The 24,085-nt window shown below is 35.3% G+C and overlaps 1 protein-coding gene across 1 annotated transcript in view; it reads left to right on the top strand.

The window, feature by feature from the left end:
• Positions 1–24,085, top strand: part of LOC134534530 (protein O-mannosyl-transferase TMTC1-like) — a 489,863-nt gene that overhangs the window by 219,050 nt on the left and 246,728 nt on the right. Inside the window, exons 4-6 of the mRNA XM_063373013.1 lie at positions 2,963–3,103; positions 6,966–7,038; positions 11,875–11,978. Of these exons, the coding sequence (XP_063229083.1) occupies positions 2,963–3,103; positions 6,966–7,038; positions 11,875–11,978 (318 nt within the window). The remainder of the gene's footprint in view (positions 1–2,962; positions 3,104–6,965; positions 7,039–11,874; positions 11,979–24,085) is intronic.

Genomic DNA, 24,085 nt, shown 5'->3' with positions numbered 1-24,085 from the left:
CGTGTTTTAAAAACGGTGGTAAGAAGTAAGGGAGTTGGTGTATATAATATTTGTCATTTTAATACTTGAAGTCAAAATGAGAACGACCTCTAACCCCTTTTTTTCCCTCTGCATAGCAAAACAATTTTTGGTTATAATTAAATTTAACTCTAATTTCTTGCAGATGTGTTGGTGTTAGGTTTCTTTAGCACTAGTCACTACATGATGGTGTATTACGATTCTTCCTTGCGAGTTATTTCAAGCTATTAAACAAATGTGTAGCATATTATCCTTTATACAGCCACTTTATCAGGTACTTCAGAACATAGACCAGCGGTTCCCAAATGTGTCCCGCGGAACCCTGGGGTTCCGTGTCAAGGTCATGGGGTCCTACGAGCCCTGGACTAATGTCATATAAAGTAGGCACAATTATTGTCAAATAACTTTCTCTGAAGGAGTTGTGGTTCAGCCAAAAGAAAGTCAATCATAGGGTTCCCTAGCCGAAGAAAATTAGGTCAAGCGTGCAAAATTTCATAGAGATCGGATGAACGGTGAGTTATCAATTTAATGATGAAATTTTATTAAGAATAAATAAATTCGGCTTTAAGAACTGTTTTATTAGAATCTCATCTAGACACTAATGTAATTACCATTACAACGAGTTCCCGTCCAATAGGTCAAATGTTTCTTTCCTGCCAATAATGAGATATACGTTATTTTTATTTATATATATTTTTACAGTTTAAAATGTTTCCAATAAACTTCTTTTCCCGTATAAAACAATGTATTTTAAAGTTGAAAACAAGCAGCACAAAATAACGCTAGTTTAACATGTTTCTGTGTGTAATCTCTGTGGATTAGCCGGATAGTTATTACATCCATATAAAATCAAAATTTGGGAAAGGACCGCACATCTAAGATGCGCAGTTTGAGGCTAAGGCTGGGTTTATAAACTACGCAAGGAACACAATAACGGAAGGGACGCAAGCCGCAGAAAGTTTAATAACGACTTTTTCAAGTACTCGTTTTTAAACTACGTGATACGCATAAACGCAACGCCACTTCCAACATCTTGCGTTTCGGCTTGCGTTTCCGCCTTTCATGTTCGAAATAGAATTTTCCGAAAACTTTTAAAGACACAGACGTTTTATGCATATAAGGCAACAATATTGTTTAATTATAAACATCACTTTTTTCGCTAATTAAACTTGGGTATTGTGAAAGAAAATAACATTTTAAATTAAATGTATAGACTATTTCATATTTTTATTAATACATATTAATTAACAAAGAAACGTGAGGAAGAAATAAGTTTTCTTTTGTTTTACAATTTAAAATTGTAGTGTTGGGAATGTCTTGCGACTTCGTAACATTTTTAAACGACTGTGGGATTCTTGCATTGGTTGCTTGTTGCGTTATTGTGTCGTTCCGTAGTCTAAAAACCCAGCCTTAAAGAGAACGCTTACTTGTTAACAGAATGGTCAAAATTATGCATACTATGACGGATGCAGCTGGTTAATGGTTTAAGTTATGAAATATAATCAATCTTTGTATACCCATTTATAATAGCCGTAATTGTTCCATAGTTCATTAGTAGATTCAAATATGCTTTTCAGGAAATTATTAATTTACATAAAACAGTGGTTCTGTTATATAAGACCATAATAAACCAGAACCATGATTAACTGGCTTATCAACTGTTTTCGGTTTGACTTTCAGTTGTAAGACAAACTGTAAAAAGTAAAGTGTATGTGTTTGAAGAAGAAACAATTATCGAATAACTATTACTAATAATGTAGAAGATAATATTTTATCTAAGAATAAATAATTGTGTTACAGAATATAAAACTTTTTTCAAGTAATTGATACAGAAACTGCAAAAAAAATGCTAATACATAAATAGCGTAAAAGTGGAATTATCAATAACATCTTTAATTGAATACAAACGTACGCACGTGGCTTTGTTTTTTTAGTTCTATCATTAAAACTGTAAAACATGCAATAGACAAACTAAGTGTGATTATAATCCAAACTCTAAAGTACAACAAAAAATAATAACATTTGGCTGAGTGCGATTCGAACTCGAGCTAAGCGTTGCATAGTGTGGAGGTGGTGAACCCTTGGTGCGTGAGTCCGACTCGCATTGACCAGATTTTTAAGTTAAACATAACGGTTAAACCGCGGGTGGAATCGCGAGGCGCAGCGTGTATAAAATAAACAACGGAACCTTGAGTTCGCGAGCAACAAAAAAAAAAAAAACCAACGGGTTGCACACGACGCCGTTTAACTCGACGAAAAACTGAGCTGTGCCTACAAGCGCTCAGTTCGTTTGATCGTTCACTTTATTCTTCCGATCAATTAAATTTTATTCTTATTTTAACCCATGATGGAGATTTTAGTTTTCCGGTAATGTTATTTTGAAAAATATTTTCCTTGTAATCAACCTGCTAAATTGGATAATTTTTTTCCAAATATTTATACTTCCATTGACAAAAACACTAATTTTATCAGCCGTTTTATAAAAAGAAAACGATAAAAGTGAGTCGTCAGTTGTTGAATAAAGTCAATATTTAATACATACGTACGTGCATACTCCACAGTTTATAACTAATTTTTTTACTTATACGTTTTCTTCTTGTAAAAAAAAAATGTCAACGTTAAATTTTACAAGTGGCTAAATATTATGTTGTATGTCTCTGTCAATGGAAAAAAATGTAAGTGTTTGAACTGGAAAAGGTAAATTTGTAGGGGTGATGGTAATACGTGATTTCAACAGACTACCATCTGTTCTTTGGCTGTAACTGTGTTATTATTTTAGTACATCAACATGCGTGTTGCCTGATATTTTGTAAATCGCATGTCAGTATTTGGAAAAAAAAAAAAAAAAAAAACACGTAGTCATACATTTTCCAGAACGGGAAAAAGTTTTCCCGGGAAATTTGCCCGCGCACGTCCCTAGCTCGTGGCTGTGCCTGTTGCGCAGAAGGGGCGGCGACTGCTCGGAGCGCGTGTGGCCCAGCGTGGTGCTGGCAGGGGTGTCCATGCTGGCCAAGGAGACCGGCGTCACGGTGCTGCTGCTCAACCTGCTGTACGACCTGTACCGCTCCTGGCCGGTGCTGAGGAAGTGAGTAGTCCGGCGTCCCGAGCCTTCCACTCACCAACACCCTGGCTGAACATGCCATGGTGCAAGCAGGGCCGGTGCAAGGTCAATTGGCGCCCTAGGCGAAAAAACCATAATTGCCCCCCCCCTCCCGGCTGGACACCACCAAAAAATTGTCCTTGCCTAAAAATACATCACGTAAGCCTAATATTTTGTCAACAATCGAATGTAAGCAGACTTGTTTTTTTTTTTTTTTTTTTTTTTTACGTATTACAAATCATAAACAGGTCACCGTGGACTTTAAATAATTACTTGTATCAATATAAACATTCCAAACTGTTACAAAAATCCATTTTCATCTAGTTCCAATGATCGTTAAACATATTACATGAGCTGTTATGTGTCGTGCTGCGCCGCCCCCAGCTACTTGGCGCCCTAGGCGGTTGCCTAGTTCGCCTGTACGGACGCGCCGGCCCTGGGTGTAAGGTACATCACTACCGAGATTCCAAGTATGAAGGAAAAACACTTGGATAAAGAGGAGATTAGGATTTTTAGAGTCCCATTGATTGTACAATCCCGGTGCATCAAGGCTGCGCATCAGCAAAACCGGGATGCCAATCTTCAGGCAGGTAACCCCCCGTGACGGACGCACCAAACGATGGCGCGTTGCAAATTCAAGGCAACGCCATCTATTGACGAAGTTCTAAACTAAACTGTTATTAGCGCCTTTAGTTCTCTAGCAGCCGCGAGCTACACGAATCCGACGGGTTTCGCCTAGGAGAAGGATAGGAATTTGCCAGACCTTACTAAATGATCGTGTGGCGGTCATAGATAAATTACATAAACTCCTTACTGTTTGTGTGTCTATGACCTACCTCATATTATCTATGAATTTCTATTATAAAACTGAAATTACCTTTTATTCAAACTCTTAGGGATGGAATTTCGTAATTATATGTAGTATGTGTCGGCTCATAACCTATATACATATGCAAACAATCAGGTCTATACGTTGCTTCGTTGTTGCGTGGCATACCTTATGCTTGAATTTGTGTGTGAATTGTTGAGTGACTGGTTTTAATGTAATAATACTTATTATTGTCTGTTTCTGGGAACGCCGGATTTTTAAATGCGAAAATGTGTTTGTCTGTTTGTCCTTCTTTCACGCAGGATGTATAAAATGCTTGGTGACTTCTATGTTGAGGGTCGGGCGAGGGCAGTGATATATATCCACCTGACACCTGTAAAATTAAAATCAGCTTATAAAATTAATCATTCCATAATTGGACGTAGTTATGAAAAAAGGAACCAACCCACATGAAAACTATTCTGAGTATTTTGAAGTTAAAGTTAATTATAAATTGTAATTCTCGTATTGATAACATAATGTGGGTATAATTTTAATGGTCTAGTATAAATACTGATATAATAATAGCAACAACGGTACGATCAACCGTGTACTATTTTAATTTATTTTCAAATAAAATATAACAAAATTGTGGGTTGGTTCTTTTTTACATAACTACGTCCAATTGAAGAAGCCAAAATCAACTAATTTACCTTGTTCGAGTGTTCAAGGCCAGTTCCGAAGTTCACCGAACTTCTAAATTTACTGCGTGCAGGGTGAAAATAATGGTTGGAATTATTCCTTTACTTAATTTATCAGCGATATTAATAACTAAACGAAAACTATATAAATTAGTATATAAATATGTAACACTGGAAAAGCATAAAAAAGAAGAGATTCAAAGCACATCGACAGTTAAAAATTGTCATTTTTCTTTAATTATCTTAATGCTTATACTTACGATAAAGAGCTCAAATTGTTTTTACTTTTACTTGAACATTTATAAGAGATTTACACACTATGAAAAAAAGATAATAGGACTTACTTTACACCTTTAAATGATAGATAAAATCTTTAAGTAAGAATGAATAGTTTACCGAATTTTTTTTACGAACGATACAACATATTTGTTTATACTTCTATGTGAATGATACAGTAGTTTCCTTATGGGTTCCTTATTTAATCCAAATTTGCTTAAAAAAATATGAATGGATAACGTAAATTTGAAGCACAGTTAAAGCATGCAGTGGTTTTCTCAAGAATTTTTTTTTTTGTGCATTTGTTGTTAGACCGACTAAAAGTAGGATCAAATGTTTATTTTCCATGTATTTCGCCATTTATTTTCTCCAGAAATCCTCGCGAAACGTTTCGACGAGGAAAGAGAAAGTGCGGGATGACTTTCTGCGAAGATCATATTTACGACACGCACAAACACGCAAGGGTCGTTTTTTTTTTGGGGGGGGGGGGGGGGTTGAGAGGGGGGGGGGGGGGTAAAGGGTTGCCGCAATATTTGAGTGCTTCTCATGCGGTCGGGAGAGTTGCCTGCCCCGCCGTAAAGTACTTTCCTGCAGTGGTGCCAAATATTCAGGAGAAGTGATTTAGGCGGACAGCCAGGATTTTGTGATGGAGGGTCCAGTACATGTATTATGTAATATTTTGTTCCGATGAGTAAGTTTTCTATAAAAATGATTTTTAAGATAAAATTGATCATCACACTTATATCTCTATGAATAATAAATTCTCTGGACTTTAACGTTCACACGTATAAATTAAAGTAACAATTTTGCTTGAAAAAATGAAAATTAAATATATTCATTTGTTATAATTTTAATTACTTATAATTCCTTGTTATTAACTCAATTGTTTAAAGATTTCCTTAAAACACGACATAAAAACATATATACTAATATTACTATGTACAAGAAATGCACGTGTAAAATTTTTATGAACGACATGCGTACAGTACCTAACAAATGTGCAAACCGGCATTAAATATAGACTACGTGGAAACACAATTATTCTGTGTATGGGGCATGTCAAGCTATAACGAAAAGTGAATTTATTATTGTAGCTCACTTATAATTTAAAAATCTTTTCAAATAATGCCAGTAACTTTATGGAGTTAAGTTTCGGTAATTTTCTTACTCCTGTCTTCCTCTTTTTTTCTTATTTTTTTTTTTACTTCTCTCAAATACTGTAAGGGATTCGGACACCATGGATCTCCCCGGGGGCTAACGCCGGGTTTAAAAACTACGCAAGAATCGCAAGACTCAAAATGTTCAGAAATCGCATTCTAGAATACCTGTTTATAAACTACGCAAGGCGCAATAGAGCGACGCAATCATTGTTCAACTTCCAAATATCCTTACGTTTTGACTTCCTATTTCGATGGCCAAATCTGAAGAAGAGATGTGTCCCGAAAAATTCTTGAAGGCGCAGACGTCATGTAAATAGAAGCCCACGATGTTCTTCGTATCACATACGTGATGTTTACACTCGTTACAACTTTCACACGGTAATAGAAAATAATTTTTAAAATCAAATATTGGAAATTTTTTTTCATTATATATTTTAATTCTTAAAAGAAGCCCGGGGTAAAAAAAAATATGTTTTCTAATGTTTTACATATTTAAGTTAAAGGGTTGGTGAAGTCTCGCGACTTGCGTTTGTTTATAAACGACTGTGACTTTCTGGGAAACCTAAGATGCACATAAAGCTCTGTCCCTGCCTGAATATTCACCTTCGGCCAACCTCGGGATTTGTTTTATTTTTGCGCAGGAAAAATGAATTCAAATATTAAAAGTGTTCGGTTAGGTAACGGTTAGTCAGGTTAGTATAGCTACATTAAAATAAACAGAGAAATATAAATATATATATATAAGCCCGAGGTTGGCCTAAGGTGAATGTTCGGGCGTGTTCGGGCAGGGACAGAACTTGATGTACATCTTAGGTTACCCGTGACTTTGTTGGGTTGGGTTGCGTGTTGCGTTCGTTGCGAGGTTGGTACACGTGCGCGCGCGTGCTGGTCTGTGCTTCCAGGAGCCTGGCGGAAGTGCGCTGGAGCGAGGAGTCGGTGCTGTTCTCCCGCAGGGCGGCCAAGGTGCTCATGTCGGTGAGTGTCTGGTGTGTTGGCGACCCTGGGGCTCGTTCGCTGTTGGCGACACTGGAGCTCGTTCTGTTGTTCTCTGTTGTCCCTTGCCACACTGCGTGTCGCGCCGTGGCTGTCGCGTGAGCTGCGTGTTAGAACCTGGCCAGCTGTGTTACAAGCGCTGCGCCAACTATGAATTCGATTACAGACCATGCGCACGCCATCAAGATGTATACATTTGAGCGACTTGCATCCTGTAGGTTTTTTTTTATGGGATATTGCGACCCGTTAAGTAAGTACACGCGCCATCGTATTTCATATCGATTAAATTATCGGAATCTATTTTCAAGCTGTCTTTCAGCTTAACTCAGCGTATTGCCTAATCGTACATGGAAAAATATCTCGAACTAGAAATTATATATTATACATATATAGTAATTACAGGCAAAACAAACGTCTAAACAATTGCGGCTGTTATAATAATAAATTTTGGTTTTATTGGAAACATTAAGTGATATTTTCAATATGGCAAATATCATCTTTTATTCGTGGGATATTCTCGTTAAAAATAAAAAATTTTTTTTCAATGGGAAAGTGTTATTAAAATAATGTTTTTTTTTTTTTCGTTATATGTACCATTTTTCTGCTCTACCATGGGACGTAAAACACTTAAAAAAAAAAAAAAAAAAAAAAAAAACTGAAGACGAGACAGCCCTGTTCTTAAAGGAGATGAACAATTGATAAATAAAGTTATTCTGTAATGTTACTGGTTTTCAAAACCAGTTTCTCTTAAACTTTAACTTGCATATCATAATTCTGAAACTTTTTTAAACCCATTTTACAGTTACTTGCTAAGTCGATATCGAGGTAACTTTTAACGTCAGATTTTTTTTTCACTATGTTTTTACGTACATTCTTCTAGCCTACGCGCCATACCTAATTGGTACAATACTAGAGCTTTTTGTAGTAAAACTGTAGTATGAGAATATCATTAATATTTATGGTTGATTTCTTTGTAATCATCTATACAGACCGACAAAAAAAAAGTCAAAATTATGCGTTATTAACAATTTCGAGGTAACTAACGAAAGTTATTGGCTGTAGTGTTCGTGAATTTCCTCTTTTAAATAATTGGTCTCATATCATGACGGGAATACTAAATTTAGAGAAGGAATTCAAATGCATTATGAACATTTATAATTTAGAAAATATAGTATTACAATTAAGATAAAATAAATGTGTTACTTTTTCATAAGAACCAAATGAAGTCTTTTATTAAAACCTGAACATAAATTAAGAGTTAAATATAAGTCAACAACAATCTAGTTTACGGATTCTGAAACCAAAAGCACTTTTTGCTTTAGATGAAAAAAAAACCCATATACCATCATCGCATTTAACATTTTTAAGTGTTTCAATAAAATGAAAATAGGCAAATTTCTAAACATGTTTAGTCAGAATCTTACTATTTTGTGCTTATCTATGAGTTGCCTTTTTTATTATATTGTGCTTTTTAAAACCACGATTTTACGCCTTGAAGCTTTACAGTGGATGAGAAAGGTGCACCTTACAGCAAAACTATTCTTTAACTTTCAGTAGCAAACACTAGACACATTCAAACTTAATGGATTCGAGCATAAAAACCCTTGAATTCAACTAATTTTACCACGTTGGTTGGCATGTGCTTCTTCAGTTAAAGTTTTTAATAAATTTGGTTTTGGATAGATTTTTATTACCATTCACTTATAAAAATAATAAATTATGGTAAATAGGAAGAAACATTTTTTTGTCACTAAATTTCAGATTTACTAACAAATACTTATAACTTTAAGGAATACAAATTTTATCGAAAACTTGACGAGGCACGTTGTAAAACACGGAAGTCTCTTCTCTTAGTATTAAATACACTTAGCTTTAACGTAATAATGTTTGACTGAAATCACATCATAGTAAATATTGACACATTGACTATTTATAACATTTTGAAGCCCTAGAATTGTTAGGAATACTTCTGTCACGCGATATTGACAATTATCACGTTAATTTGTGATAGTAGAGTATATTAAGTAAATGTGTATGTATGTTAGTAAATGTTATCAATAATAAATTTTGCCTTGTACCTAGGTACAGGTTTATGCATGCTGTCTTTGAGTTCATGTCAGTGATCTTTGTTTTGTATTACATTCTTGCTCTGAAATATTGTTGTAGTTATGGTTACTGAACTAATATGTGTGCTTCACCAGCTAATTTATTTTCAATCACTTCACAATTTATGTTCACTTGAAAGAATAAAATGAAAGTCACATAACCTGAAATTCACAGGTAGTATTTATATAAATGAAAATTATAATTTGTTTGAATTTAAAATGTTCATTATGGATATATTTATTGTTAAAAGTATTTTTTAACGATCCAGAATCAAAATTAAATGCAGAAACTACAAAACTACACATTTAATTGTCGGCAGTATACATGTATTATCGGCACTAAAATATCAAAACCCTTACTTAATTGGAACTGCGTCGTGTGAAGTGCAACATGTTTGGCAACATGAAGCAATGCGCCAGCTGAGTCTCACCGTTTGGGCAGTTAAACGTCGCGGCCACAAACTTCCTGTGCCTCTCTTTCACTCGTAGACAGGAGTCGACGGTCCCGACAAGCAGAAGAACGTCCGTGGTAGGCAGGCGCCTGTTTTCCTCCTGTGTTCCGCGAGTCCCTCCCCTTAAGAGTCGGTTCCATCCGCTGTCCCGCGTCAAAGGCAGCGAGGCCGGGTCTCTTTGATGTAGCACTCGCTGGGAGCTGTCTGTCCCCTCCTGGAAGGCGGACACGGCGTTGACTCGCGTCGCGCGGGAGTCGACGACAGGCGCTCGTTACTGCTGGAGTCGCAAAGGAAGCGACGTGTCCGACTTCGGCGTGACGCCATTCGCGGACGCGACTCGCCTTCCGTTGGAAAGTTATCGTTAGAGACCTGCAAAACTCGCGGATTCATCGACCTCTAGGATGGACTCCACAGTCCTTTAAATATGTACTCGCGGAAATCGACACCGGTTCATTGGCTACTGACGCGTGAGACGTCTCAACTAGGCTGTCCGTAATTCGGCACTTTCTTGGTTTAGTGTTTCCCATTGGCTCACAGTTCCCCCGGATAAAATGTGGGCCAATCGCAGAAGCGGTACGAAGGTATAGTTGTTTTGATGCCAGCCTATCGCGAAATGAATCCGCGAATTTTGCATGTCTCTAGCATCGTGTTCCTGTCGCTTCGCCAGGCGCGAGCGTTCAGGTTTTAAGTATTGCCTGCACTGGTCCATTTTGAACTTAGGTTCACCAAATTGATTACAAAATATTTAAAGCTAATCTGTTCACGTACAGGTATTTTTTTTCCAGAAACAAAAATATTTAATTTGGATTTAACATTTTTGATTTTTCGGTAACCGGTCTTCAAAAAAAAAAATTCGGACGGAGTCTTTCAGTACTCACCAGACATGTGTGATTTATAACTTCGGTAACGGGCAAATTAATGTTTTATCATGTAGCAAATAAACGTATATAACAAAAATCTGACATAATATTTAACGTAGAATTCTTAAAAATAATTCCGTGCTGATAAATATAAGCAAATTGTGTTGTCAACTTCGCGAATCGCATATAGTTTCAACAAATCGCACGCAGTTTTAGCACCCGCCGCTATATTTCTCTGCCGGAGAATCCCACCCCGTTATGGCGAATTCCGGAACGTTTTCTGTTTTGAACTTGATAAGCCTTAGGCTTTTGATTCAAAGGTTAAAGGTTAGTTATACTCGTACGTGTCTGGCAATTGAGGTTAACAAGCAGCCACCTTCGAAGAGACCACAGAACTCCCGATGGTCGAGAGATCGGCTGCTAGTCCTCTGTGGTCGGCTGAACTGCGAGAAACCAGACTCTGGACAAGAAACATTTATTTATTTATTATTGATAGCCAACACACGCTGTCCAAAAGAGGCTAGCACTAAACGAGAAGAAAAACCAAAAACAATCATATAGATGAAATACATAAGTACATAAACCTAACTTCAAAAAATATATACTTATAAAAACTTAACTATTATATTATTTAAAAAAGTCTTAAATATCCTAGAATTATCAGGCAAAACACTGTTATAATAGTTAATAATGTTAGCAGATATACTGCGTATCAAAGGTAGAATTATTGATTATAATATTTTGGCAAAAGTTACAAATATAATAAAAAATACTATAATAAATCTTTCAAGACAAGTTTATGAGGTTGTTACTGAACATATGTATAGAATTTAAATATTTATTTCGTTTTAGTAGTAATGTCATTTTAAAATTTTCTTTTCCAGCGCTTTATTATCAGACAAATTACACATGCAGCATGGAATAGTGTGAATATAATGTAATTAACATTAGTTTCTTGCTCCTAAACCCTTCCTGTCAACCAGTAAACAAGCGTCCTTCGACGTGATTCTGTTTGTTCTTTATATTTTGTTGTGAATTTTCCTAAAATTGGTCGACGCATGAATAAAATAAAATAGTATATATCACTAAGTTACTGGAAGCACAGAAATTTAAACTTTACGATTCATTCATTTATATTGTTAATTGGTTTTTCCACAAGTTATTTTTTTTTGAAATATTGAAATTTGAAATATTATTTGACATTAAAAAGTACTCGTTTCTTTATTAAGAAGAATATTATGTTACACTGAAAGTCAACAAAGTGGTCTGTAAAGTGTCGAGCAGCTGTGGTGGACCCAAGGGAAAGCGGGGAAGAGGAACAACGGACGAGTCGCCCAGGAGCGCGTCGGAGCGCGAGGCAGGGGCAGGTGACGTCACGACCGCCGCCATGTTGTGTTCCAGCTGAGCGTGCTGCTGATGTTCCGGCTGGCGCTGCTGCAGGGGTCGCTGCCCAGGTTCTCGAACCAGGACAACCCGGCCGCCTTCCACCCCTGCACGCACGTGCGGTGAGTCGCCTCGTAGCGCCTCAGTCGGCCATGTCCACTGATCCCCCGCAAAAACAACTGTCCCAGGTTCCCCCCCCCCCCTGTGTCTGGGCCACGTTAGCTAGGGCGACCACAGGGCGGTCAGCCGCTGCCACAGCCCGCCAACAAACCCCATAGCAGCACAAGACGCGCGTGACCTTTTGACGTGACAACGTCCAATAAATCGATGAACGCCGACTGCACGCACGAAAAAGGTTCCGTTACGCTCATTGTACGCTTGCGCCGCATCTATCTCTCTTCCACTCGATTGGAACGTTTTTCGAGGCACATTAGACTTGAAACACTCCCATTCGTTCCCTACTTTTCCTGTCATCGTCCTATCCTTAAAAGAATAACACAGATTGGAAGAAGTTAAATAGCAAACATGTATAAAAGTTATAGTTAAAATAATCTCTTCGTTAAAGTAATAAACATATTTGAATTAATGAGTGAAAATTAAATTAAATTTATCATTTAAATTGTAGATTTCATTTCACTCCTTCTTTGTAACCATACAAAATAGTGATAATTCAATAAAAATGATTCAATTTTATTCATAAAAGTATGCAATAATTTCATCAATGTTTTGTTATGACGTCACGTTAAACTATCGTCCGTAAACCGACTTTACAGACAACCAATTTTTTTTCCCCGCGTGGTTTCAACCCAGCGTGTTTAAAGTGTCGATCACCACTGCATACATTAAAAAAAAAAATTGTACAACCTTCCTTGGGAACTCAGTTGCCAATGATATCGTTCGTAAAATTTCAAGGCAGAGCTTTGGTACAATTAAAATTTGTGCAAAGCTTTCGCTTGCAATTCTACAAGTTATATCGTTTGCCACTGAGTTTCCAAGGATTTCCATTTTTTTAAAAATAATAATGATAAATCACTGTAGCTTTCGTCCATCTGGCGATGACGTACTTCAAGTCGCTCTCTAACCCATCATAGTAGCTATATTGCAACTCTCCAAAACATTGTTTGACCACGCCTGATAGTGGTTGGTAAGAACGAATCAGGATTTCCGTCGTTAAAACACATTTACTTCCCTAAAATACAGTCCACGGAGCTGGCATTACACTTCACCCAACGTTTTGAGTGTGGCGCCAACATCGCGGCTGATCAGCCGGGAATAAAGCGGCTCTAAGCAGTATTCATGCATGGCGACCTGTGTCTGTCGCCTGTGTTGCCTTCGTTATGTTGTCTTAGTTTATTTGTATGTTTCTAGTTTCTCGTTACTGTATTATTCAGCACTGTTCAGTTGTGTCGTTCATGTCTGTCTGCCGATCGACACCAGTAGTTGTTTGTTGTGGTTTTACTGATTTAAGTATATATTTATTCGATAATCCATATATTTTGACTTATTTATTTTATAAAATAACGGTTCTGTGATTTGTAAATAATTACGTACTTTGTTTATCATTTCATACTTTTCAACGGACAAATTCTATATGATGGCGTATGTCTACAATTTCATCAACAATGGTGACCTTATACTCTTTTTTAACCCTATCAACTACAAAAACAATGCACTACGTAATTACGCTTTAATATTAGATGTTACAATTAAATACTCTAAAATCAAAATTCACTCAGAATCCATTCGGTGCACCCGTTTTCGCGCTCAAAATCTTGTGTTTTTAAAACACTTTACTACGTTGAACCTTATAGAAGAATGTTATTTATAAAGGTTAATTATGAATGAATTGGCACACTCGATTTTTAAGATTTAATACGCATTTTCAAGTTACGACACTGCTTCTCAAAATTTTGTGAAATATTAAGATTAAGATGATCGTCGGAACTATGTTTAATAGAACGAAAATTAACTAACACTATGAATTTTGTCGCTGTAACAAAATTGTTACATCGAAATAATTGGGGGTGACACCTTTATTTTCCACATAACTCGTTCGTTTAGTTTCCGGTGTTTACTGTCCCCAAATATTGATTTTTTTTAATATTGAGCATCATAAATTTCTACTAAATATAAAATGTTACAAATAACTTGTCGAAAAATCAAATAATTTTTTATTTAAGTAACAGTCAGTACGAAGTTTCTATTTTTTTATTTGTCTACAACATGTTTAGAATCTGCGTAGGTTCCTCAATGTTAAAAAAAGTACATTTTGTTTTACTAAAATAACGAGACTGAAATATGATCCTATTTTTTAAATCTGGTACTTCACTTAAAAATGTTATTAATCTTACAAATAAAACTGGTAAAATACTTATTCAAAAGTAGGAACATAGTACAAATTCCATAGCACTAAGTTCACTCGATAAACGCTTAATTTATTGTTTTGCTTCTGAATGCAATATCGGTTTTCTTATTGGCCGGGCGCTTTGCATTACGGGAAGCAACAGCTGATATGACACAGCATGTGGAAGGATAGAGTATGAGTTATACCTGCAATGTGCGATGCATTAGGAATGTCAAGGCAACTGCATTTGTATATCTGGCAACTTCTGATGTGACATATATTGATACTTAGTTCGAACTGCTGGGTATGATTCTACAAGAAACAATAAATTAGATCTGGGCGCTGGCACATACCACACTGCGCCTTAGGCATAAAATTTCCCTGGCATATTCGCTAGCAAATAAACTGATTAGGAAGTAAGTGGTCAACATTTTTGAAAACTTAAATTGGCATCTGTATTTTATGAGTAGATTTTTAATAAACGACAGTACAATTAAAACCATCGCCAAATTAATATATTAAGACCTTATTTTTATTATGAAAAAGTACGCTACCGAATGCATTCCTTACTAAAGTATTTCTTTTCTAATATTCCAGTCACCAGCGCAATGCAGAATAAATATTCTGGAAATAAATAATGAAACTTTAGTGTCGGCCTATGCTAAATGCATTTATACGTAAGCCTACAGGCAAGTACTATTTTTTACCTAAGTTTTACTGTGACGATTTACAATTAATATTTAAGTTCGATAAAAAGCATTTTAAAATTAATACATTTTCTTTAAAATTTTCACTTAAAAATATTCAGATTCGAAGGAACACCTACGCATACGAAAAGTTGTCCTAGCAAAAAGTAAAAGTTTAAATATGGACATAATATAAAAAAATATATATAATTTGATATAAAAAGTTACAAATTTAGTTCTTACTATTTATAGTAAATTTAAAGCCATTTAAATCACTGTTTGTCACTTAAACTGAAATGCTTGTTTCCAAACAACACATTATTTTTAATGAATAATATTACTACGTGGAAATGTTTGTACCAGTAGTAAAACCTAAAGTGGTCTTACATTACGCATAATGTGTTAAGTTTTTATTTATTCTTGTAATTAAAACTGTAACAAATTTCATTTAAAATATAATTATATTTTAGTCAATACTCCAACATGATTTAAATTTGTTTAGTTTTTATTTAGTTCAAAAATTTACCGCATGTATTATTTGTTTTAGAATAAATAATATGTTCAGGCTTACAGTTACGCTACGTTGTAGTTTAACAGTAATTCCTGTTATAAAATTAAGAATAAGTCAAAGAAAACCTTATTGTTTGTCACATAATTTTGTATTTCCATAATTAATTTTCATGTACGTCCAAACATGTTTTGTTTCTGGTATAACTATGAGAGTTAAGAGACGGATGTTTAACATGATGTTTTGCTCTAAGTGAAAATTAATGCAAGAATACATGAGACGAACATTCTATGTGACAATTAGATTATTTATTGATCGCGTTCAGAGCCGGAAGATTATTGTAAACATGCGGTAGCGTGTCGAGTACTTGTACAATGTCGGCTGTTTCTTCCAGAATGCAGTTTGCACATAGCCGTCACGGACGAAGTCGTCCGTTGTGCACGCGCATTTCTCTATGTATCTGACGTGAGCCTGCTAGGGCTCTAGGTGCTATATCAAGTATTTATAGTGCCTTAGAGCCTGCTGTGACGTCACAACAGCTGGAGCGTGGTTGAGAATACCACAGCGTAGTACCTCAGCATATTGGAGGAGCTGCCAAGAAATACGCCTATTCGTAGCGTGCGCTACCCTGTGGGTAGTGGAGAAACTAAAATGTCCATATATTCTAAGTAAAATAGTACATAACTGGGTAATTTGGATCTTTTTTGACGTGACAACGTCTAATAAATCGATGAACGCCGGCTGCCCGCACGAAAAAGTGTCCCGTTACGCACATCGTTCCATTACGCTGTGTCCCGTTACGCTCATTGTACGCTTGCGCCGCATCTCTCTTCCACTCGATTGGCCTATGCGTCCGAGGAGAAGAAAGACAGCGGCAGCACACAACTTACATCTACACGTGAACTGTTTCGTCGACTGGTTATAAAGTGAAGTGAAAAGTTAATGTGGTTTTCATTGCTTATTACAACAATTTCGGCAATAAAGGTTGATTATTCTTGCATTTTAAAAATCTGATTACTAGTATAATTTCAAGTATTTATTCTTTTATTATTAAAATAAAAAATGATTCAATTGTATTCATAAAAGTATGCAATCATTTCATCAATGTTTTGTTATGACGTTTTCACGTTAAACTATCGTCCGTAAACCGACTTTACAGACAACCATTTATTTTGTGAACATCTATATAAATCTGTAAACGGTATTTGATAGGAGTAATTTAGATAGTGGAACGGAAGTCAATTCCGGTGTAGGAGGAAATGTCACAGGTTCAGCGTCGGGGCATTTTTCATGCGACGCGTTCGGTACTCCTGATGTTCGGCTTGCCCTGAGAAAACAATAGTGGCATCTTGTTACTCTTAATTATGGTTAGGTTTTAAACAGGGTAATAAATTTTACACTTTTTCCTTATAATGAACACTTTTCGTATATTTACCACGCTCGGCCTTTTTAAAAAGAATTCTACTTTAAATTTCGTGTCCCAGTTTCGCACTACACGTTTATTTGCAAACATGAACACACATAAATTAACTCGTTACCGAGGTTAGATGGGTACATTATCTTTGGCGTGTACTGAAGGACTCATATTTTTTTAAAAAATATTTATTTGTAATTAACTTTTGGCTTTGTGCGTATTTTTACAAAGGCATTAACAGCATGCATTAAATTATGGAAAATACGTCCTGTTAGCATTGTTATAATAGAATTTACATTAATGTTTTACATATAGAACTTATTTGAAACTAATTAAGCCTCTAATTTTTTTTCTTTTATAACCATTTGTTAACAGTGAATTATATATTATTTGAACAATTTCCCTGGAGAAAAAAAAATTATATGTTATTATTCCTGTGGGATGTCTACAGGCTTTCTACATGAATCAATATAGCTAACTGAAGCTTTTGTATGTTGACGTTCTAGAAACTTTCCAGGTAAAGACAGTAATAATACATTCTCGCCGGTGGCGTTTTCAGAAATAATTTATTCTCTCTGACTTGGAAGATTTTCTGAAGAAGATTTCTGTGAGTTTTATACATTGCTGTAGCCTCGGGTCGTACTAGAAATTAGACTTCAGTATAGTATAATTTAAACTCAAGTGATAATTAATATAGTCTATTATTTGAAAAATTCTGTTGAAGAAGTCTTAATTAACTTTATGGTTTAAAGCCTTAAAATATTAACAGCAAATTAATAAAATAATAAAATTTAATTTACCAGGAACTCATACGGGTAAATGAGTTTTTCATTTTAATATCACTCTAAATAAAAATGTCGCAAAAGTAGTAATTATCATATAAAATCATATTCAATTTTTAAAAAGTCTTTATTATCTTTATAAATTAATCCCCATAATTTATTTCGTAACGTCTATAGAGTCTGATATAATATTTTGATTGGAATTCTTATATTGACTTCAGCATTATCTAACGGACGTCCTTGTATTTTATGATCGTTTTGTAGATAAACGAATTCATCAACTTAATATGTGGTAACTTGCTTTTTCTGACGTTTGACTAAAAAAAAGTCAATTTAGACGTAGTCGTTTCACAAGTCGTAAATAAAAATAATATGGTTACGGGGCTCGAACTAATTAAGAAATACAGGCACTGGGTTATTATCAGGCACAGATAAACACTGCTGCTGGTAAAGGATTTAAACAACAACTTTTTTTAATGGAGTATTACGCTCTCTTTGTATTAAAATGCTTTATCACTGGAATGTAGGCGTTTTATTAAAAACAATTCTTGGTATTTAATAACGGAGTAAAAATTACTTGTTATCATTCCTCTTTTAAAATTTTAATTTTAAGACTTAGACTCTAGTGATCCAATATATGGTATTCGTACTGTTCGGGAACTGTCTCTTGGCGCCTCTTTAAGAAATGTAGTTCTCTAATTCTTTCGCGTTCTATCAAACCCACAGCGTAACAATTAACAAGATCTTATCAAATCGGATTAAACTGTCACCAGGTCCATACGTCTTGGCAATCATTCCTGTCACATCGTTCCGGGGGTAGTTCATTACTTGCCTACGAGAAATCGTTCCCTTTTGTAAACTCCTCAAAGGAATCTGAGGGGGGGGGGGGGGAACTGTAATCGAAAATGTGCGTGCCGACGGGATTGTTCGATAAGCGAAGATAAACGAGAGAAACGCGTATGGGTTTGGAAATGTTAATGCCCTGGTCTTTGTACGTCTGAAGCAAAACTTTTTTTTTCCGTAACGTGATTCCGCAGCACCGCGATTCTAAAACACATAATTAAAAATTACATTGTTTTGTTACTATAAACAATTTCAACTATCGGCTTAAAATTAGTGTTTTTCACATCGTTTGCAATTAGATTGGAAACATTTTAATGTCTGCCTACTTGTTGAATTTCCAACGTGTTTTTACTTGCAGTGAGGTGTGTTCGATGCGATGTTGAGAATGACCTTAGGCACAAAGGTTAATATTCTGATTATTAATTGGATGCCTAATGACCGTTCAAGGGGTTTCGGTCACTTTGACCTTTGGTGACAATATCTCATTTCAAAAAACTCCTAATACGCGCTGGTTATAAAACAAATTAAGTCTGTATTACATATCTAATAATCCTTTAGAAGTTGAAAATAATTTTATTCTCATATAAAATCTATGCAAGTTACAAATTTAATAATCATACGTATTAATTTTTTTTTTCACTTGACTATGTATATAATTCTTAAATTTTGGTCAGTTGTGAAACATGGACGATTTTATTTCATATTGAGACTTTAGATTAAATATATCTTAAATAATTAAAGATATAATCCTTAGCATATCACTAAAACTACATGAATTCCTACGTAAACCACGCGTCCTGAGTTTATTCTATTCTACTGAATATGCATGACAACTGCCATTTCTTAAGAACCAAATTTTGCTGGTACGTTTGTGAACTTTTAAAGCCATCAGTCTTTATTCATAAGTACCTACTCGTGTACAAAATCCGTTTCATTTTCACTCATTCATTTCAGTTATTTGATACCGTAGAAGATATAGGTTTGTCCTACAGGCTAAAAATTTCTGATTTTATATAGGTATCAAAATATAATACAAAACTTAAATTTACTTGGTTCAGGTTGTAAACATTTATAAGCTGAAAGAAATACGATATATTTTTTTTTTCACAAGCAGATTATGTATACGTATTTTCTTACAGTAAATGGTGTAGTTTAAACTATAAAATAGAGAACTTTTCTTTAAAATTATTATAATTTCCAAATTATATTACACATAGAGCTACAGTTTTTCTTATAACACGGTTCATTTTACAAGAAACTAAATGTAACTTATTATGTAAGAACTTGAAATCTTTGAAATAGTGTTTCCATTATTTATTGAATTGACAGATGTTTCAAAAATCGTCACAACCCGTACTATCTCGGTTACAATTTTCTAAATAAATATATAAATAAACAATATTTAAGTAAAATTTAATAATCATATAGTTTAAAGAAAACTGACGCCATATTTTACTACTAGAAGAGCAAATCTTGTATGTATAATTGATTTTAATGTTAAATGAAACATTAAACGTTATTGAAACCAAATTAAGTTAATGAAAATAGTATTATGATGTGATTATTTTGAGTGAAACTAATGCATCCAAATATTAATAATAATATTGTGACTATTTTAATTAGTTACATAAATTATAAAACTAATAAATATACATATTTGGGGTTAGTAGAGGAAAAAAAAAACATCAAAATAAGAAGCGAGGAAATAACTTAAGTATGAGATTTGTTGAATTTACCGTATCTCCACATTAATACATACTACAAAGAGTAGTTAAACGTAGCGTTATCTTTTTTAATTTTTTCAATGCATTTTTAGATATTTAAAAGAAACAACGAAAATTTCACACTTTTTTTTTTAATTTTTGCTTAAAATGTAAACAACACTTCAAAAAAGGGCCATTTTTCCATAAAAATAAATATTAAGTTTTGGGTTAAATGAGTCAAATATTGGGCAACATACTTACTGATACTACGAGAATAATCGTAAGGTGTGAAGTTGTAGCAAATCCGTCGGACTTTAATTTAAGCACAGCACAGCACGACCAAATGGTTGACTCATAGTTTACGAGAAAGAAAAAAAATTAAATTTTGGATGATTTGATCTAAGCCCTTTCCATGGCGTGGAAGTTTCGCGGTTTTTTACTATATACACTTAACTTGTCTTTTATATGTAAGTTTATAATTATAGTAAAATATTAATGATTATTCACATTACTATGCACACAACATTTTTTAACTAGTCTTTATTACTAGTAAAAGATGTATAACATATAACCCCCATAACGAGCAAATACACGAATAATACGAAACCAGGAAACTTATACTGTAGGTTTTTTTAAAAAATAATGTTGAGCGTAATAAATATACACAAATAAATTTATGGACGCGAATCACAAGTAGTTTCCACACTCGCCGCTATAAATAGCTGCTGAAGCCCTATGTCAACTATGTCCTTAGTTTGGAATACTCCTTGTATGCCTATAATTATACCATAAATTAATTAATACCTTAACGTGTTATAATATATAATATAAAACATGTATTTTAACATATTTATAGTAAGATTATTTATAATATTACTATAGTAGCCCTAGGAAATTGTACAAAATGAAAGTCTACATTTTTGGTTAAGTTTTCAAGTCATGGAAATGGTTCAGATCGAATCATCCAAAATCCAATAATCTTTTTTTTTTTTTTTTTTTTTTTTGCAAATTAAGAGTTAATCATTGGGTCTACAAACGTGCTTGCATAAAAGTTAAATATATTTTCTACAACTTCACACCCAATGATTTGCCTCTAAGAGACAATATGTTTCCCAATAAATTAGCTCTAAATTTGACACAAAAATTAAAAATTCACTTTTTTGATAACTTTAGGACGTACAGAGATGAGGTTGAGCTTAATTATGGATAATGTTGTCTATTTTAAAAACGGTAGAAGTGAGTTTTTCCCTACTACATAAACTGTAGAAATTATAAGCGAATAACAAAAAAAAAAGAACGTACATTTATTTCACCGTTTTTTTTGCGAGTATCTCAAAACGCACCAAAAATTTTTTTGGATTACTCCAAATTAGAATTCAGGACCAAAAATAAAAATAGGGAACGATAGTAAAACCGACTTCTTGATTATTAGCAACGAGAGGCTTTTTTTTTTTGACAACGTTTGCCTGCGTTACATAATATTGCCTGATATTATTTTTAACATAAAACATGCATTATTGTTGAAAAAGTCTTTAATTGAACGTTTAGAAAAATAACAACATATAACCTTACGAAAGAGTGAAGTGCCTAAGTTTTTCATCGGATAGTGGAGCAAGATTCGACGGAACTCTAGTGGATTATCTACCTGTGTGCTCAGACAAGTTGCTTATACAGACAGGATGTGCCGCAAACTGTATCGGCGCGAGGACGCGCCAATCAACGAGGTCCTGACCAACCATATGTTCTGTAATACCCCTAGTGTCTTAAAGAATAATTAAATAATAAGGTAAAAATATTTGGAAACTTTGATTACTGGGGCCCTCAATTAATAACCATAAAAGTCAACAACAGAGGCGACACTAGGAGTAAACAAAGAAAATTTAGAGACTCCCTACGAGCACTTGGGAGAAAAAGGATCGTTATTATATATTAAATAAATAAAAACAACTGTTACATCTATAGACTTCCTTATTTTATTAATTATTGTTCTTTCTTTCTTTTATAGATTAAATTTTCCTTAGTAACATCGGTTTTTCTATTGATAAGTGATCTTACTTAAATTCCTCACCATTACACCTATTATATTATATATATATATATATTTTTTTGAACTTATTGACTATCGGGCCGGCCCTGAATGTTTAACCAAAATAACGATACTTAAAAACATGAATGAAATCAACATTGGTAACTTTAAAGGTTGTACATATAGTCCTTGCAAAACATAATATAAATTTCTTCTCCTCGAACTGCTTTTTACTGTCCGCTGTCTTAACTGGGTTACACTATTTTTGAGTTCGTGAATAAAAAGATAGAATTATGCGGGTATCACCCGGGGCTGTAGGTAGACGGTGATCTAAGTAGTAGGCCTAAAGATGGTGGATTCTGCGCAGGAACCGACTCCAGAGGTTCTGGCAGAGGATTTTGGTTGCCCCAAACTTGGAACCCTGTCTGAAACAGAAGTCCAAATTCCAAAGAATTAGACCTGTTTCCAGACAGTATACTTAAATGGCGCAAAAGGCCAATAGCGGGAAATTAAAGGGGGGGAATGACGTCAAGACTTACCAAAACAGGGTGTTGGTCCTGGCGCTCAGGAGAGGGCGTCTCGTCTCCGCAAACTCGTACCACGATTCGCGGTAGCCACGGAAGTCATCACGAATAGTTAGAAAATAAATTATATAAAAATACTAAGTTTCTCTACTTTCAACTAAACTACTGACTGGTTAATAATTTTAGCTAGGGACTCCATCCCTCTAGTCTGAGAAGACTACATAATATACGATGTCGATGATTCGCCGAAGATCGCAGATACAAACGGTACCAGTCAGTCAGGAGGCGCGCACCGAAGTAAGTTCAGAGCGTGATACCACCAGAATATCCTAAGCGCGGGATCTCTAGAGAATGGGAGGGGGAGTAGGCTCTGAGCCGAAAATGACCGAGCCCACCCGAAGGTGTCCGGCATAAAAAAAATTAGATCTTACTGAAGTGACTGCGCGACTGAGGCGCTATCTTTAGGTGGCGAGAAGAAGTACTAATAAATCGACTAGTGACCGACGAGAGTGTCAAGCTAGGGGGTAATGGAGTAACCAGAGGTGCCACCTAGCGGCCTGAGACATAAGGAGGGGAAAGGTTGTCGTTACCTCCGCGCGAGCGCTGGTGTCGGCGCTGCCTACGCCCACAGGTGGCGTTAGTTAGCACAGCCGTCGCTAGGTGTCGCTAAAGTCCAGAATCGTAACTGCGGCTGTCAAACCTGAGATGGCCTTGACTCCGGTTAACGTCCCCGTGCGGTCGTCGCTGCTAGCCACACTTCTGAGAAGAAAGTGGTGGGTGAGCAGGAGGGGGATGGCTTCAAAAAACGCATGGTCTGTGGGACACAAGGCCCAAGGGATCCTCCTGTCGTGTCTTGCTGCTAGTGAACCCTATACCGATTCGTGACAGAGTTAGCAGGGCTCAGCACTGCTTCACAAGCTGCTGTAGGCAAAAGTAGACCCGCGAAGAAATAAAGTTACCGGCCCCCGACGTGCCTGGAGGCGGGAGAAATATTAGCCAGATTGCTAAGCTAGCATGAGGCTGGGAAAGAAAATCAGCTCGCCTCTGAGAACAGAGGCTGAGGGCCTGGCCGTAAAGAAAATAAGATGAGAGAAAAAAATAATAATATTTCCAAAAAATATTTAAGATTACAAAATTTTAAATAAAACGTGCCTAAATCCCTAATACACGGCACAGTTCCAAGAGCCGCGGAAAGGCGAGCAGGGCTCTCGCGCGTTCTTCAGGCGCCGCATGAACTGATTACGAGAGTGAATTTTTTGGACAGGAGGAAAAATAAAGGCTACACAAAAAAAAATATAAATACAAATAAAAACTATATGTGCCTTCAAATATTATTCTTCAGTGTTTGGTATTGAACACTGGTTCATATAATTAAAAACATTTATTAATTGTGAATATT

Source organism: Bacillus rossius, chromosome 7 (genome assembly GCF_032445375.1).
Source record: "Bacillus rossius redtenbacheri isolate Brsri chromosome 7, Brsri_v3, whole genome shotgun sequence".
Taxonomy (NCBI): domain Eukaryota; kingdom Metazoa; phylum Arthropoda; class Insecta; order Phasmatodea; family Bacillidae; genus Bacillus; species Bacillus rossius.
This window is presented reverse-complemented; position numbering and strand designations above follow the sequence as displayed.